The 19,029-nt window shown below is 39.6% G+C and overlaps 1 protein-coding gene across 3 annotated transcripts in view; it reads right to left on the minus strand.

Moving 5' to 3' along the window:
- The window catches only part of LOC125228977 (liprin-beta-1), a 76,072-nt gene extending 61,406 nt beyond the window's left edge, over window positions 1–14,666 (minus strand). Inside the window, exons 1-2 of one of the 3 annotated variants that reach the window (XM_048133727.1) lie at window positions 14,438–14,666; window positions 5,810–5,985 (exon numbers count right to left, since the gene is read on the minus strand). In XM_048133727.1, coding sequence (XP_047989684.1) covers window positions 5,810–5,985; window positions 14,438–14,552 — 291 coding nt within the window. In that variant the 5' untranslated portion in view covers window positions 14,553–14,666. Of the gene's footprint in view, window positions 1–5,809; window positions 5,986–6,178; window positions 6,201–8,097; window positions 8,229–14,437 lie in introns of those variants that run through there. The other 2 variants (XM_048133728.1, XM_048133730.1) reach the window with 2 other exon arrangements.
- Between the last annotated feature and the right edge of the window lie 4,363 nt (window positions 14,667–19,029).

Raw genomic sequence — 19,029 nt, forward strand, 5'->3', positions numbered from 1 at the left:
ATCCCGTTCCTGTCCCTGTACCTGTCCCTGTCAAATTATCATGCTGGGAGGTGAACTTTGAAAAATCCTTTTTTAGTGGTCCTCTAAGGAACTTCCGTGTCAATTTGAAATCTCTTGAACCAGAAGTAAAGATAGAAACTAAACCTATACTTATGGCTATTTTGGATATTTTAACCCCATTGCACAACAACGGGGGAGAAAATTTCTTTTCCACCTCATTAGATTTTAAAATCGTTGTATTTATCGTGTTCAGCGGCCCGATAAACCATAAAAACGATACCCATATTGTGTTTTTGACTTTACCTGAAACATGTATTTAGTCATATGTCTTAGGAATCCTCCTATGAAGTTTCGAATAAAATAGTCAAACTAATCTTGTTTCCCCATACAAACTTTGAACCCCCATTTCACCCTTTTAAGAGGAGAATTTTGAAAAATCCTTTCTGAGCACTAAGAACCATACTACTAAGAACTCTACGCCATATAAGGAACCTATGTGCCAAATTTGAAATCTCTAGGACCAGCGGTTTCGGCTGTGTGTTGATATGTCAGTTAGTCAGTCAGTCAGTTTCTTCTTTTATATATTTTTTGATATTTAAACCCCATTGCACTACAACAGGGGAGAAGGTATTTCACTTCCGCTTCGTTAGATTTTAAAACGTTGTATTTATCGTGATCAGCGACCCAATAAACCGTAAAAACGATACCCATATTAGTTTTTTGACTTTATCACCCCCTTTTCACCCTTTTAGGGGTTAGATTTTCAAAAAACCTGTAACACGTCTTTATATAGTCATATGTTTTTAGGATCCCTCCTGTGAAGTTTCGAATAAAACAGTGAAACTAACATTGCTTCCCCATACAAACTTTGAACCCCCATTTGACCCCCTTAGGAGGCGAATTTTGAAAAATCCTTTCTTAGTGCTCCTCTACACTATATAAGGAACCTACGTGCCAAATTTGACATCTCTAGGACCAGCGGTTTCGGCTGTGCGTTAATATGTCAGTCAGTCAGTCAATATCTTCTTTTATATATTTTTTTGATATTTAAACCCCATTGTACCACAACAGGGGAGAAGGTATTTCACTTCCGCCTCGTTAGATTTTAAAAACGTTGTATTTATCGTGATCAGCGACCCGATAAACCATAAAAACGATACCCATATTGATTTTTTGACTTTATCACCCCCTTTTCACCCTTTTAGGGGTTAAATTTTCAAAAAACCTGAAACACGTATTCAGTCATATGTCTTAAGGAATCTTCCTGTGAAGTTTCGAATAAAATAGTCAAACTAATCTTGTTTCCCCATACAAACTTTGAACCCCCATTTGACCCCCTTAGGAGGTGAATTTTAGAAAATCCTTTCTTAGTGCTCCTCTACACTATATAAGGAACCTACGTGCCAAATTTGAAATCTCTAGGACCAGCGGTTTCGGCTGTGCGTTGATATGTCAGTCAGTCAGTCAGTCAGCTTCTTCTTTTATATATTTAAGAAGATTATAAAAGACATCCACTTGGTTGGCTGAGAGAAAAAGACGCTTCTACAAACACACGTAATTCTTTCCGTTTTCTTTCATAATACAAGAAAATAAATATCACGCAAACTATTTTTACATTTAAGGACTGCGGTGTTAGTGTTAGTAGGAATATGAATAGGTTATATTGCACGGGTCCTCCACTTACGTCCGGCCGGACAATGTTCTATCTACTGTGGATTAAGTGATTTTTCTCTTATGGGTCGAGTACATACCTACATACCATACAGTATAATATGTAGTATGTGCGCAGTACCGGCAGTACCTATATAAAAGCGACGGGGGAGGCATAGAGAAATTCTAATTAGCGCTAATGGAATGCGCTTTAGCTGAAACTTGTCTGTGGGAGACACGTTGGAACCACCTTGTTAAGACTCCTACCTCCGGTGGAGAGAAACGAGTACAGTGAGGAGAGAGTTATTTGCGGGATTTTCCCAAGTCCCATAACCCCCGTTACGCAAGCAAATTAAACTGCCAATCGAATGAGGCAACGAAATTGTCGACAGCTACGATCTCATTTTTAGTCCGCACGTTAAATAACCATAAAATTAAAATTTTGAAAAAACCCCCGACTGCGACATAGTAGACCGATTTTCATGAAACACGGCTAAGAACACTCCCGACTAACTCAGCTTTCAGACAAAAAAACTAAATCTAAAATGGTTCATCCGTTCGGGAGCTACGATGCCACAGACAGACACACACACAGACAAACAGACAGACAGACACGTCAAACTTGCAAACCGCACTCTACAGGCCAATCTCATTAGATTTTTCATACACGTCGTAATTTATTCTATCGCTAATCCTGGACATTGTAGTAGGTACGTGAAGCATGCCAGTTAAGTCGCCTGTCGGGTAGAACACCAGACATTAATTTCAATCCAACGATATTGGCATATTAGACTGTGCGCTGTGTATGTACGCACTTCGATGAACATGGGTATTGATTGATTTACTCCAACAACAGTCCAATATTCAAATATCTGCCAGGCGAGAATGCCAAAAGCATTTCCGATATTCAGGCTGCGGTATCGCGGTGAGAGCGGACGTTGTTAGTGGCGTATTCATATTGCTTAATTTAATGGGATGAAGGCTCAGGCGAACCAGCGTCAAAATCTTTGCCCTTTGTATCCGTATATTATATTAGGTACTTTTATTACTTTTACAGATGGTAAAACAAGCGTCGGGTATTCTACTCTACATCACGGATGTAGGCCTAGCACAGGAGCGGCGGCGCGTCAGTATTTCACTCGCGAGAAAGGCTAACATCTCTTTTATCTCTAATAATCTAGTTTTTTTTAAATCAGCTGTAGACGGGTCGCCTAATGGTAAGCAATCGCTATTCCCTATGGACACCCGCGACACCAGAAAGTTAAGAGGTGCGATGCCAGCCTGTAAGATTCGTTGAAAAATGTATCGGTCCCGAAATAACGCAGGCGATAGGTCATTCCACTATTGTGCGTGGCAGGAAGTTTCTGGAGAAACGCACAGTTGAGGCCTGCCATAGAAGAAGAGCTGAAGGCGGTTGGCCGGTGTCACCGGTGTGAGAATGACGTTGGATGACAAGTGGACGTACTTATTGGTATTAAGTTTCAGTCGATCGTTCTGTGTGTTTAGCACCCGGCAAATGTGGGAAAAACAGTTTAATTTTACAAATATGTTAGGTTTGTTGGGCCAGTCTTTATTTACCGCTGAAATAGTCTGTGCGATTCAGAATAAAATAGGTAAGTGACAAAACAGTAACTCACTAAGCTCCTATTACTCAGTTCTAAGTGTCCTAACAGATACCGGCTCGATGTCACAGGTACGCCTAAAGCCACGCTTCCAGCGTCTCGTCCTGCAGCATTTAATTATTTCGGAATTCATCACACAGAAGCGGGAGAGGGTAATAACCCCGTCACCCGCTGCAATGAATGCTTGAGCGCGTGCAAGCTCCATTCAGCGCTCAATGCATGGTCAGTAAACAAAGCGCATTCAACACATACGTGTCACCTGGTACCCTAGTACTCGCAAACTGTCTAATGCCTCCTTTAGGGCACCGAGGCTGGGAAGGACTAAATAGCTTTCTCTTTTATCCTTTAGAAAGAAAGTTTCGACAGGTAATATCACCTTTTATGTTTGGAAAATATGGAGCATCGTACAATAATAAACCTGATGCTACTAACTGCACCCATTTCCTGTTTTACTCGTACACGTACATACGTGGAACTGTAAGTCTATTATAAATAACAACTTCAAAGGCACACGCTGTCAAATAACGAAGTTAGCTCACTGAACCGAACTTTTAGCATGCGCCGCCGTTTGAATATTCATTTCATTACTTCCGGGCGCGCATATTGTCCAGATAAGTATGTCACTTTGTTGGATGCAATTATCAGTTTTTCTCGACTAATGAAGCAGAGAGGATGAAGTTTGTGATAAAGGAGTCACCTATACAAGGTATGGTAGTTTTGTAAGGACTGTATCTGTGGCGTAAATATTTATTTAATACACGTTTGAATGAATTTAGAATGGGCTTCTAGTAGAGAAGATAGGTAATAATAACGGCACACGGGTTTCACGAAAATAAACAAAACCTGTTGAATTATACAATGAAACTTCTCATAAGAATCATTTCATTGATACGTTAGAACACATAAAAATCCATGAGAGTGAAAAAATGAGATTAACGGGAACAGACATATATACAGAAGGACGGGGGATTTCGTTTTATAAGGTGTAGGATATGTAGGTATTTCGTGATAATATGTAATTTTCAAAACTCCGGGTTTCGAAGGAGACCTTTTGCTACTTCCAGAGTGCTCACATCAGCGGGCAAAGGTTCCACTCGGGAGCAATTACGTTGTTCACTTCCATACCTACAAAGACGAAAGCCTACACGAGCTCATTAAACACGTACTAATTACGTGACGTGAATCACGGTATACATATACTATGATATAGTAACAGGAGTATCTATCGTATCATATATGTATATTAGGATATGGTCTTTTCTTCGGGCAAAATAAATTATTACTTAGCCAGTATTATTGTACGTAAAAATATGAACCTCGAGGACGGCACATTTTCTATGGCTTTAATGTCCGCAGTTAACAGGCTGAATTCATAATGTATATATCCATACGCCTGTAGCGAACAATAAGTTCCGAAACCGTCAGTCAGCCTTTGCTTGACTTGAACCCCAAAGCTCTAATTCACATAGCTAGCGGAATACCTCTCTATAACCAAGTTTGCTTTGCCTTCGACCGCGTTTGTTGCTAATCTAATAAGGGTCCAATCTAATTTTATTCTTGCTAGCGACGGATAGTGCTCCGGTAATGGGATGTGACATTGAGTAGTAGCAACAAAGCTACATATTACCATGAGTGAACGCGAATACTTCCGCTTTGTGACATCGGTTTGACGGCTAAGACGTGCGGTGTTGCGGACGACACGTAATAAGTCACCCTTCGATCTGGGAAACTAATGTACACCTCCAACTATAGATAGATATCTATCCTACTCCAGATTATGTATCCGGGAATAATCCATTCAGTAGTAACGTTGCATTCACCAATGTAAATATCGTTAAGGGGATATATACCGCTCAAAACCGAGCAAAGGGGCATGTTTGCTCTTGTGTTGGAGGAAAAGATTTATTTTGGGTCATCGGGCCATCCAAGTAGTATTGCAGTAGTGGGTGAATGGAAAATTAACGCTCGCATTTATTCCTCTTTTAAATGGAAAGTAGAATTCACTATCTCACTAAATCTGATAAAGTGCTCCAGAGGTATCCAAATAAATCCTACCACGTTCAGTGTTCCAGCTGCAAAGTAATCCGACGGAACTAGGACAAGAATGCAAATGGTTCCGCTGTCTTACCTTAATCGCATAAACCACAACTTTTGAATAAAAGCTTCACAAACGCGGTTTCAGCCGAGATTTTCCTGATGGATTAACGGTTAAAAAACGCAAAATGCGCCACTGATATGGGCGATCCTTATTTTTACTGGTGAATTGTGTTGTCTTTTGTCCCATAACGATATTTTTTACGACGATTTTATTACGTTAGCCGAACGCACCCGCGATCCGGACTGTAGGTTTTTATATAGGATCGGATTGGAACGCTTGGCGGGCAAGAGTGAGACCAGACCCTTTAGCACAGCTTGCCTTGTCGCGCGCGATTCCATACATCAAGCGCAACTTCATGTATGGACTCGCGCGCGACAAGGCAAGTTGTGCTTAGAGGGCCTGAATTAGGTAACAAATGGTATTGTGTTAGGGTACTTACAAGTGCAACGGAGTTGTTGTTCTGCTGCAGCCACCGCAGGATGGCGCTGGCGGTGGTGAAGTCAGGGCGCGGGGGCGGCGGGATGGCGTGCTGCAGCGACGAGGCCAGCTGCTGCGCCAGCTCGAGGGCGCGAGCGCGCGCCGCGCGCCCTGGCCCGGTGCCGGCGCCGCCCGCCTCTGGACAAGAAACAAATCCTTGAATGTTATGGTACATCCACAGTTCACAAGCTTGGCAAAGAGTTTTTGAAGTTACAAGCGTAATTGGATCTACATTGAGATTTCATAACTTTTTGACAGTGCATCCTTCCACAACTACAATGTTTCAGATGAGATATACTCGTAAATATGCCGGCGGATAGTCAACACTTACGAAACATTGATTGGTGATTAATGCAGCATCCGTACAAAGGAGAGATGCGTTGTCTCAATTCTCAGGGGATTTAGCTAACTGGCTTAGCTCTTGATTAACTGACTTGAATTAGATTAACAGCCACTAGGATAGGACTATTTCCCTTTGAAGGTTACACAGGTGAAGTAAGAACTTGGAAAACAAGCCATTACTTCGGCATTGATTTATTTAGGCACTTCTTTTTGACTAAACGCGACACGTTTTTGAATTATTCGAAACCACGATCGGTCACTGAATTATAATAATATTTATATCACAATTTGTGACCAGCACAACACAACTTCCACGGCGATGTTATAAGACTGGGATGTCATGTGTACACCAATGTAATCACAATGGCGTAACATTGATACGAAGATATCCATATCGATATCTCGTTTTGTGTTACGGAAGACAGTATATTATGATTGAAGGCATTAAGATATACGATCTTGTCAGTAACGGATGAGTGAGTATTACGCTCTAGTAAGTAGGCATTATTAGTGTTGTCCGCTGGAATTTTACACTGTAAAATTAAGATTTAAGACCATTCCGCTACAACACTAATCAGAAGAAATTGTAGCACATAGTTGCACCTCAATTAATAATTGTCGCTATCTACAGACCGGAAAAATGTGCAAAAAGCTACGAAATAGCGCTAAGAGCGTAAACTTAGCTGTGATGAAGTTAATTTAATTTGCACAAAAGTTACAAAATTACATAAAGTTAAAGAATTTGACGCCATTCTGGAATTTCGCTGGAGAAAGCAAAGAAAAACCCCACTCTAAGTACCGAGCCAGGTTTTACAAAAAAATAATCTATTGATAATTGGTGTCACAATATTTTAATTTTATACTTGCTTATGAAGCGCTGGTAGCCTAGCGGTAAGTACGTGCGACTTTCGTTCAGGAGGTCGCGGGTTCGAACCCCGGTTCGCACCAATGAGTTTTTCGGAATTTATGTGCGAAATTTGATATTTGCCAGTCGCTTTTCGGTGGAGGAAAACATCGTGAGGAAACCGGACTAATTCCAATAAAGTCTAGTTTACCCTTCGGGTTAGAAGGTCAGATGGCAGTCGCTTTCGTAAAAACTAGTGCCTACGCCAAATCTTGGGATTAGTTGTCAAAGCGGACCCCAGGCTCCCGTGAGTCGTGGCAAATGCCGGGATAACGTATAGTTCTAGCGAACGACTGGAAAAAATCTCCGCAAAAATTAATAATCATTCCGTCCCAACGAGGCTAAAACCTTTTCGAAAGGACTCCACTCGCGCAAATTGCGCGGGAACCGAGTGAATTGCATCCGTCTAGGAACAATGACGCTTTGGGCTGCCTCGGGAAGAAAAAGAAAAAATCTCATCGCTTTACCTTCGTTATAAAACTGAAGGAATATTTTAAACCATATTTCTATCCACCATTCGATATGAAAAGATGCAATAATATTGTGTATGTGAAAGGATCATGTGATTCACGTGTGAACTAAAACGGTAATGCATTTTTGCAATTCCTAATACTGTAAAACGGGGCAATAGAAATTGAGAAGTTAATTAGGCCCGGTTTCATTATGTAAACCGGATATTATCAGTTCACCGTGGATGTCATCCCAGTATTCCCAGCAGTGCAGTGTAACCAATGCGGCTATTTAGATACCGTCTACACTCTAGACATTACTTCGTTACTTTAACCACCCAGAAATGCAGTCACGCTCGCGCCAGTTTCAGGTGAAATAGAGAAGAATAGGATGCTTCTGCAAGTATCCGGATGTAATGACTTTGCTAAAATAACTTGTGTTGACGAGCCTATAAAGTGTCCCACTGCTGGGAAAAGGCATTCATCCTGGGAATTTTCAATCAGAAAAACTACCAACATAAAAGAGGAAAATTATTTCATGATTGTAATACATACGCTGTGGAATCTGCGAGTCGACTGCATCGGTTTCCCCGAAAAGCCTCTCGCTGCACACGTCCAGCAACCACCAGCGGGTGAAGTGCTCCGGCAGATGCCAACACCCCGGCATCGTGCAGTAATCACATCACTTAGCATCCAATACCGCTACAACGAATCTCACTTCGGATACATTCGCTAAGCTTAGGAAGAAGAGAAAATCGGAACGGAATGTGTGGAGAAAAAAATAAAACGGTCAGCCGGCGTATTATGCTTCTAATTTTATCACTTATCCACGTGGATATAGCATCCGTCACGCTACTCACGCTTTGGCAGGTATGTCAGCGTGAGAGTGACAGATGTCTTATCCACGTGGATAAGTGATAAAATTGGAAGCATGATTCATTGGCTGAGCAGGGAGAAAGTATTGTAATAAAATAAATAATGGAAATATTTACACGAAAATTGTTTTGGATGAATAAAAAGAAATAGGTGCCAAACGGAATCGCCCCTAAAGGGTTCCGCAATTAAGTATGTTGTACCTACATATTTCTTAAGATCAACTTCAAGAGTGAAATTTATTATTGGTCTCCCTGTAGTCATCTGTTAGGTAATAAACATAACCACAAAATTAAAATTTTGAATAACCCCCGACACAGTGGACCGATTTTCGAAACATGGCTAAGAACACTCCCGACTAAATCAGCTTTCAAACAAAAAAAAACTAAATTTAAATCGGTTCATCCGTTCAGGAGCTATGATAGCACAGACAGACACACACACACCACCATTAGACAGACAGACAGACACGTCAAACTTAAAACACCCCCTCGTTTTTCGGGGGTCAAAAAGAACTATTTAGAATTTTTCGACATAATACAACTGCTAATCATTCATGGCATCTGTGAAAGTGTGAAGGGTATGCTGAGGTAAAGTCTGCGTCTAATAATAATAAGAAAAGTTTGTAAGTCGTCTACTTGTCCAAAAAATAATAATGATCCCATTTTATGTTTTAATTATTTTTCGCAAACATAGATAAAAATCTGCTCAAGTTTTTCAATTAAAATGCTTTTCATGCAGGATAATCCCTTTGTTTATTGGACACTGGGTTATCCGGGAGGCAGATAGAGGTCAGGCGGAAACATGCACGAACGCTGAATATAGAGTGAAAAATACGGGATATACATGATGTGAATGGTAATTACAAAACTTTTCTGTGTTTTCTCATTTCCCGTTGGCAGAAAAATAACTGAAGTTGTGAAATAAACGCCAGGATGTAAATTATTCAGCTAAGATACGCTTCGCGAATTCTTCTTTGAGGAAACGTGCTCATACTTAAACAAAAGTTGAAATTAATCCAACAAAGGTCTAAGTCATTCGACGGCCTTTCTAATAACGAAAAACCCTAAAAAGCGTAAAAAAAATATTGGAGATAAAGAAAAAAAAACGTGATCCGCATAAAAAAAAATCGACGTTAATGGAAGTCTCTGTAAGAATGTTTAGAGAGGCCGCGATAACAGCTCAAAAATTTAATCTTGACGCGAACCGGCTGAGATTACATTCTTTCATGTGTTGGATTTTAATATTCTTGTGACAAAGTGTACGATGTGTGTTAGAGGAGATTTTATTCACGTTTTATTTGAGTAACGCCCCCATTTAAACGGTTCGAGGATGTGTATGCAATTTTTAATAAATACATTGCGGTGTTGATTGATTGAATTTATATGAATATTGTTTGATGTACCTATACAAGTTGTTGGACTGTCTAAATAGGGCTTCAATGCAAGGATTGATTTAAAATCCTAATATATTTCCGATACACAGAACGTTGAAGTGTAGTGTGAATAAATATTATAAAGTTATAATTTCATAAACACGTACCGTTTAGGATCACGCTCTGTGCTATCAAAAATACAGATTTAGCTTGGGCCTAATGCTATCTCGATTTTTTAGACATACATTTTCGACTTTGAATAATTCTTCAAAATTCAGGTGTAAGTGTAATCCTACATGAAATTTCACTAAAAACAGCAAAATGTTTTTGTGATATAAAAAAAACATTTGACAATTCAGTGTCCACAAAACATACAGGGCACCAGCCACAGGGAATGTATGCTACAGGGAACCTATATTTTCAAACTACCTACATAATTACAAAAGATAAGGCTGTGGCTACGGTACGGGACGGGAGCGTTTTCTCTTACGGAACCCAATGGAAAGGAACGCTTCGAGCTACGTACAGTTTCTAGGTATCTGAACTGTGAACGGATCCCTCGCCCGTCGTTCAAAAACTCATTAGTGCGCTACACTGCAGAAACGAGACGCGGCAACGGTTTATTTCAAACTGCTGAACAACTATTTATTTTCTCATCTTGTTCACAGTTTACTCGATCCTCATGAATAACTCAACGAATGAGAAGCAATTCTATGTTTACTCAAGTAACTGCTATACTTAATTTGTTTTCAAATTAGAAAACAAAAAAATAGCGAGTTTTTATGAACCCCGAGATTCATCCAATATTAAATGAAAAGTCGTTGCTACTTGTTAATTATTTCGACCCTTATCTTAGTTCGTTATTTCAGAACGATTAATTCCTACTTCGTGAATTATACCTAGAGGTAGCTTAATAGGTAGGTACTTTACTATTACTTTTCGTTGGGATAGATATTAAGATACCTTTAAATGCACCATCAGTTAAATATCTTATGAAATAAATAATCCTACCCTACGCGATTCCATTATAAATCATACGACCATACGTACTTGATAAATTTGTCAACCTATTACCAAGCACACATTTAACAAAATATGTGGGTAGTCTAACAACTTCGGTAAAAATCAGCAAACAACAGTATGGGAAAGGGTAAAAAAAAGTAAACAAAAAAAAAAGGTAAGAGATATGTACATGTAGTTAAGCGAGGTCGGTTCGTGAGCATTTGAGATTGCGACGCGACTGGGACGCGACGCGTCCGGCCGGGCGGACGATCGGCGGCGGACTGGCGCCGCAGCCACCCTCCGTTCAACAGTTTGCACCCTCCCGCATCGCGCCCCCATCTCATGTACCCTATTTATTATAGGCTCCTTCCGTAAAGTCTACATAATGTCAACTGAATAAGTACGTTAGCTTCGTATAGGCATGTTATACACAACCATGATTCGAAAATTACAATACTCTTGAATCTGAAATACACATTCAGGGTTTCATGGCCTTAACTCTGTTCAGTACTAAATATAACCATTTAATTGATACATATTAAATAGACTGTCTTATTCATGAAGATGCACACATTGTATAGTCATAAAAAAAATCTGCATTTATTCATTAAAAATAAATTAATTTTCAGGGCTGAATTAAAAATAAATAATCCAAGGAAAGTGTGTGAAGTTAATGGTTAATTAATTCAAAATATTGATGTAAAGGGAATTTTATTTAAACTACTATCATCCTCTTTCCATTGTGTTGTGGGACTTGTGTGCAAGCAACTTGAGCAGTTTTGTATGCTCTGCCTACTCCTTAAAAAATACATACATGAGTTTTTTGTACATGTATGTATTGGTAACACAACAGAATTGACACTAGTATGCATGCATGTACTTAATAGCATGATGATAAAGTTTATAAAAGGAAAATTATTACTTCAGACTTTAGTATATATTTCAGTTCTGTTCATTTATAGAGTAGCACTTTGAACCTAAAATTTTTTGAGATTCTAATGGAATAAATAGAGGATTTGAGGGTCCACATCAGCAAGCTCCGTTATCCTTACAAACATAAATAAAATAAAATTAAAATAGCCTGTATTATTTAAGTTTTAGTTTCAAGTAGATAATTTATTATTTATTTACATCGGCAACTTCGACTTGTCCCTTGATGAAGGCCTTTTCTAAAATTCCTTACAATCATAGTTCTGTTCTCATTTAAAACCTGTCAATTTTATTGAGAAATAATTTAATAATTTGTGAGTAATAATGACAATTCATTTTAACAGGGGCATACCGTTGAGTCACATTGACATTACTTCATTACCCTTTCGAAACCCATATGTCAAATATGAACACTCAATTCTAAATTAAGCCCAAAATTAATTAAGGTGCTATTAAAATTTTTAAACTGGCTCCCTGGGCTTGCAAGGTACACATTTTTCTTGGGTGTTTGTAAATTTATGTCCTAGATACAAATGAAACAGGGCTTTGCCATATCTCTCATAAATTTATCTTATACTTTTAAACAAGCAATTCTTGTATATTTATTTATTTATTTATATACGAGTATACCGACGATCTCGGAAACCGCTCTAACGATTTCGCTGAAATTTGTTATGTGGGGGTTTTCGGGGGTAAAAATCGATCTAGCGTAGCCTTAGATCCCGGAAAACGCGAATTTTCGAGTTTTTCTTTCGCGTTACTAAACGTAAAATATGGTCGTTAATTTCGCCGCGCGCGCATCGATTCCGCTTAGCTCAGTCGTACGAGGTCGATCTAATGTACGCAGATAGATCGTAGGTGTCAGGGTTTCGAATCCCGGCCAGAAATTAAGTTTTAGTTTTTTGTCTTTTTTTTGTTTTTGTATTTATAAGAGTTTTTTTTTTATCTAAAGACGTGATATATTAAAATAGAACGGAGCGAAGCTCGGTCGCCCAGATATTGAATACTAATAAGAGAGTTCTGTGCAGCCATCTGTCTGTAAGAAATCTGTAGCTGCTGGAACTGAAGTAATATCTGTTTTAACAAAAGAAGTCAACGAAAATGCCGGTCTGGAGACCAATAAGAGATAAGTAGCTAAAATAACATGTCATAAGTGTTTCTGTAGGGTCTCTATTGGTTCCCATAATTTTTTAAGTTCGATTTTTACTATCCATAACGTTTTCCGTCATAATTTTTCTTAGTCATATTATCACTAGTCATAAAATTAAACGTCAGAAATTGTAGTTCCGATTTTTGAAAGTCATAATTATTGTTAGTCATAAAATGTATTAGCCATAATAATCAAAGTCCATAAGTTGTGCAAATCCATAATGTCGAAGGAAATAAACTTATTCGGAATAATTGTTCTAAGGATTTTATCACAAGTCATAATGATTAATAGCCATGTGTTTCTTCACTAATAGCATTCAATGGGATCTCTATTGTTTCCCATAAAAAATGTTGCATTTTCGTAAGTTGTAATTTGGCTTACTAACTTCCTCAGTATTTATTAAATTTTCATGGCACCTATTAAACCAATTGGTCTCGCCAAGGAGCTGACGTCGACAACTTCTATATCCGCTTTTAAGGACAAAAGATAACTAGCAAAAGGAAACTAACGAAACTAACTACACGAGGCAAAGGGTTGCTTTTTGAAACAATTTTGTTCCGCCTAAGGTACAACGGGAAACTAACGAACCTACACGAGGAAAAGGGTTATTTTTAAAACAATTTAGTTCCACCAATGAGTAGATGGAGCCCCGCTACTTGGGGCTCCTATTTCCGCTCTAAGGAATCAAAGGAAACTAACAACCTACCTGAGGAATAGGGTTACTTTTTGTTTTGAAGTCATAAATAATATTTTATGTACAAAAATTTTCTGTGTAATTATATATATGTCTGAAATATAATATACTTTAGGAATTTTAGACATTAAATCTATATGCAGAACAATCAGTAGGGCTTCAAAATATATGCTTAATAATATTTCTGAATAATTATTGTTATACTTTCCAATGTTATACTCATCAACTTTATGACTTTTGAGATTATGATATCCAATATTATGGTTTGTTATTGTTAGAACCATTAAACTTTATTCGTAACAAAAATTATGACTAGTGATGTTTATGACCACAAAATATATGAATAACAACTTCTGACTAACAAAATTATGAACAATAAGTTTATGGGAAAGAAAGGGATCCCGTTTCTGTATTATAATGTAATGTTATAGGTACAGTCACATTTGGTCAACTTCGAAAAAGTTTAGATCTGGCACTGAATTACATAGATATCTGAACAAACATGAAGAGCATGAGCATGAAGAGCAAGAGCAACTAATATGAAGAGCATGAGAGTATGTTCAGATATTTTTAACTATTCACATAAGTGTGTTTAGTGTGTAGGGAATTTTCTTCATGCCAAAAGCCTAAAAGGGTTATTAATAGTTATAAATTAAGTAGTGTCCTAATCAGTCACGCACACCTTTCACTTTGGATAGTTCGTTAGGTATTTTAATGTGTCATGAAAAGCCAAACATCGTTAATTTCAGGAAGAATCACAAATGTTTACTATAGTCGGCGAAAACGCTCATTGTTTGGAAGTCTAGTAGAACTGTACGCGAGTTATTAAATGCGTTTTGCTGATCCCCGATGTAGATTTAAAAGAACTTACCCGCTATAATGCCATCCATCTGCAGTAATGCAGCTTCCAGTAACTTAGCGGGGTCTGGATCGGAATCAACCGATGCTGGATTGTTGTCGCCATCAACCTGTGTTGTTTTTCCCATTCCACGAATAAAGTAATTCAGCAGTTCAACGCCAAATGTAGACTAATATTTTTACAATCAACTTAGTTTTAGGAAAAGTTAACTTTTTACAGTCGAACTGTCAACAAAACTTCACAAGGCAAGCAAAAATCAGAGATAGGAAAAGGATGCGTTCAAATGACAACAAATTAGCGATGCGTCATAGATTTGTCGTTCGGTTGTGTACACATTGCGTCACTTTCAATTGACATAAGGAAGAGAAGGACGCAAAATCGCGAATAGTATTTTAATCGCAACCAAAGAGCATTGAATTGAATCATTACGTTTTAATCGCATTTGAGATCCGCAAAATTTTATATTTTTTAGTTTACACCATACCAAAGACACCGCATTGAATCACTAATTCACTATGTTTTGCAACTGGTCTATATTTATGAAAGCTTTCCAAATAAAGAATAAAATAAAAAGTGGCAACATCGTAGTGTCGTCCCGTTTACTCACTTTTAGAGGGTGCGCCCACGGGCGACTTTTATGTCGCGACCATGGGCTAGTATGAAAGTGCGCTCACGAACTTTTCATACAAATACGTAAGTCGCCGAGCAACATTGTCGCCCGTGGGCGCGCACCCTTAAAAACGACACTTTTTAATTTCTGCTCCCTTTTTTTGCCAGACTAAAAAACGTTGTGATTATATTCTCTTTGGACTGTAGTACCGGCCAAGACATTAACACATTCTACCTCTATTCTCCCTGAACACATTCACTACCAGACAACAAATGGCGACTAAGGGCCCCCACAGACGGGAGACAAAACTGTTTTGTCTCCGTCGCTCGGTCTATGGGCTAGTATGAAGGTGCGCACACAAGGCGACGCAACTTTTCATACAAATACGACGGAGACAAAACAATTTTGTCTCCCGTCTGTGGAGGCCCTAATCTAAGGGCCCATTTAGATGGTACGAGAACTCGTATCCGAGTTTTATTACAATGCGGTATTTGACGGCTGTATAAAATTGAATGTACCCTCAACAGCCCGCAATGTAACTAAAATCGCATGCGAGTTCGCACGTCGTCTAAATCAGGCCTTAAACGGGTCATTATTACAACCGCCTTGTATCTTGTATAGAACGCGCGAGAACCCGCCCAGCGGCATCCGAGCAAAGTTCACGAGTGCACACCAGGCGGGTTCTTGGTTGCGAAAGTGTTGTTCAGGGAAATAGAGTCGACAGCGGCGTAGCGTCTGTGATTGCCGCCCGGGGCCGATCACCAACTTTGCCGATATGCCGCCCCTCTTATGATCAACATGTCTAGATTATTTGGTCATTATAAGTGCGAGTTGTGCTATCGTTGTAAGGACTTCGTACACCACAAGAAGGGCTTAAGCGCCTCGTTTTTTGAACTCACTTAAATCATTTTTGAGAATAATCGATATTCTGAACAATTTCTAAAAAAACGAAACGGAAATTAATTTAGGAAGATTTCAAGAGATTTGGTAACTCCTTTCAGCGGCAGACTGAAATTTGAGTTTTTTTTCTTTTAAGTCCGACTTACGCTGACTGTATATTTATAATCTTCCTTCCTTCCTGCTTTCCTGTGTAATCAGCGCCGGCCCGTAATACATTGGATCAGGGTAGAGCGAGTTTGAGTTTCGGCGCCCTTAGGAAGAAGTTTCACGAAGTAGGAAAATAAATCGCGAGCGAAGCGAGCGCGAATTTTTTTTCATAGTAATGCCGTAATTTGAATATTAACAGATTTCATCATACTTCAGAGTACGAAAGGGAAAAATGGTTGAACAGGTTGAACTTTCGTAGTCGCACCCTAGTATAGTACAAAATGGAGCACTATGGTGGCCAAGTCAGGAAAGCAGATTCGGAATTTGTCCTAACTAAAAGAGAAAATAATTATAAATAGTAAGCGCGAGCGAAGCGAGCGCGATTTTTTTTCCTATTGACCTGATTTATTAAGACAACTCGCCAGCGGGGAATCCGCAAACTTTCAAGCTTTTATCGTCTGCAGAGCTGCAGTCTTTGACATATTTTGGGGTATTTTGACTTCACAGGGCTCCTATGTTTGGGAACATACTTTTAGGCCTTACATTTCGCCATCACTAAGTGATCTGAGTGCTTTGAAGTTCGCTCACCATCTGCTGTGACTCACAAACATTTGCGCCCTTGGCTTTATGAGGAACGCTTTGGACTATCGGGTAGACTCATGTTTTTGTATTTGGATAGCGACGTTACTTTGCCGTTCGCCGCACAACAATGTGGTTCGTCAAGGACTAGAATCCTCCTTTTACGGCGCCCTAGCAACCGCGCTTTATGAATGGCAATATTTTTGTATGGATTTTTCCACATTCTCGATTTTGGCGCCCCCTTACCATACCTGTGTGTAATCCATACATTGAAGGCTATCTCGTGTATTTTTTTGTGCATTTTTTACCTAGTTTCTTAAATTACTTACGAAAAATTATTTGAGAAAATATTTTTGAAATACTTATAAAAAACTCTTTCATTTGATTTAATTTTCATTTTTGCCAACAAAAAGTGACCCCTACAATTAAATTTTCTTAATTTAAATTGCTTATCCGTCTTTGGGTCACAGGACATATTGTGCCAAATTTCAAGTTGATCGGTTCAGTAGTTTTGGAGAAAATTGGCTGTGACAGACGGACAGACAGACGCACGAGTGATCCTATAGGGATCCGTTTTTCCTTTTTGAGGCACTTAATCCAAACATTCCAAACCAATAGCTTTTGTCTTTTGTTCCTACTAAAGAAGACGGTCAACCAGATCTTGGTACTAAAAAAAACGGCAAATTTGTAAAATAGAGGGCTCCGCGGCTAGTTAATTTCTTGAAACGCGTGCCTTCCTAACGTCCTTGACGTTGGCGGAATCATCGACGAACTATAATTATCCTGACACTTCAAAAAAATATTGAAAATATAGGGGTGAAGGTTAAATTCCCATAGAAAATTTAAATTTCGCGCCTTTTTAGGGTTCCTTACCAAAAAGGTCCTTTTATTTGTGCCCTTATGGTGCGACTCTGTCTGTCTGTCTGTCACATTATTTAAATATCTCGAGAACTACTTATGCTATCGCTTTGAAATTTGCAATACTTATGAACATCGTGCATTCGGCGCCAGCACAAAACAGAGAATTGGCACGTTTCTCAGCTCAAGTTGAAAACTGTTGGTCTCATAATTTAAAATTTTATTTATTAGATGGGTTCCGTAACAAAAAGGTACAAAGGAACACTTATGGTGCGACTCTGTCTCTATGTATGTAAAAAAATTTAATTGCCGATTTTGCCGCCCCCTGTCATGTGCCGCCCGGGGCCATGGCCCCCCCGGCCCCCCCCTCGCTACGCCACTGAGAGTCGACAACACCTCGGGAGTTGCAGGCGTTCATAGGCTAGGGTGATCACTTCTATCAGGCGGCACGCTGATTGCCACCGACAGTTATTAAAAAGAGAGTGAGTAGGTATCATTTCGTTCACTAACGTCACCTTTATAAATGGTTTCATCCACAAAGATCACATTGACTATGACTCGTATTTTTTTTGTCTTTCCCATCACGGAACAATGGTATTCCGGACCTTTGGGAGGCGTGCGCGGGGCCGAAGCCAACGCGTAGAGGCCCTTTCGACACTTTAATGAAATGTAAGGGGTACACCGAGCGGATGTTGCCCTTGCCCGTATCATGGGACACACGCAGAGGCAACACCCGCCAGGGTGTAAGGACTATTTGAGAGTTAATGGAATCTAAAATGAACTGGTCTATTTTGATGAAAGTGATGGACTTAATACTGGGCTATGGATAAAAAACCGGACGCCTGCCTAATAAAACGGTATCCAATTTTATTTCCGGCAGACGGTGACTCGTCCCCACAAGATGGGCCCCCACAAAAAGCGACATCCAAGATGGCTCAAAGGCAACTCCGGTGTGAGAACTCAAGGGTGTCGAGAGGTGCACACCGCTTTCTGCCCAGTGGCTGTTAAGCCACTGTACCAACTCGCGTCTTATGCAAATTTTCACTTCCACCCATGGGGCATGTAGCCCTAACGACTCCACTCTGGACGGCCAGCCAAGGCAAGCCAGAGGTAGTGACTCGTATTTGTATGTCTTTCCCATCACGGAACAATGGTATTCCGGACCTTTGGGAGGCGTGCGCGGGGCCGAAGCCAACACGTAGAGGCCCTTTCGACACTTTAATGAAATGTAAGGGGTACACCGAGCGGATGTTGCCCTTGCCCGTATCATGGGACACACGCAGATGCAACACCCGCCAGGGTGTAAGGACTATTTGAGAGTTAATGGAATCTAAAATGAACTGGTCTATTTTGATGAAAGTGATGGACTTAATACTGGGCTATGGATAAAAAACCGGACGCCTGCCTAATAAAACGGTATCCAATTTTATTTCCGGCAGACGGTGACTCGTCCCCACAAGATGGGCCCCCACCAAAAAGCGACATCCAAGATGGCTCAAGGGCAACACCG

This window comes from Leguminivora glycinivorella, chromosome 8 (assembly GCF_023078275.1).
Source record: "Leguminivora glycinivorella isolate SPB_JAAS2020 chromosome 8, LegGlyc_1.1, whole genome shotgun sequence".
Lineage (NCBI taxonomy): Eukaryota > Metazoa > Arthropoda > Insecta > Lepidoptera > Tortricidae > Leguminivora > Leguminivora glycinivorella.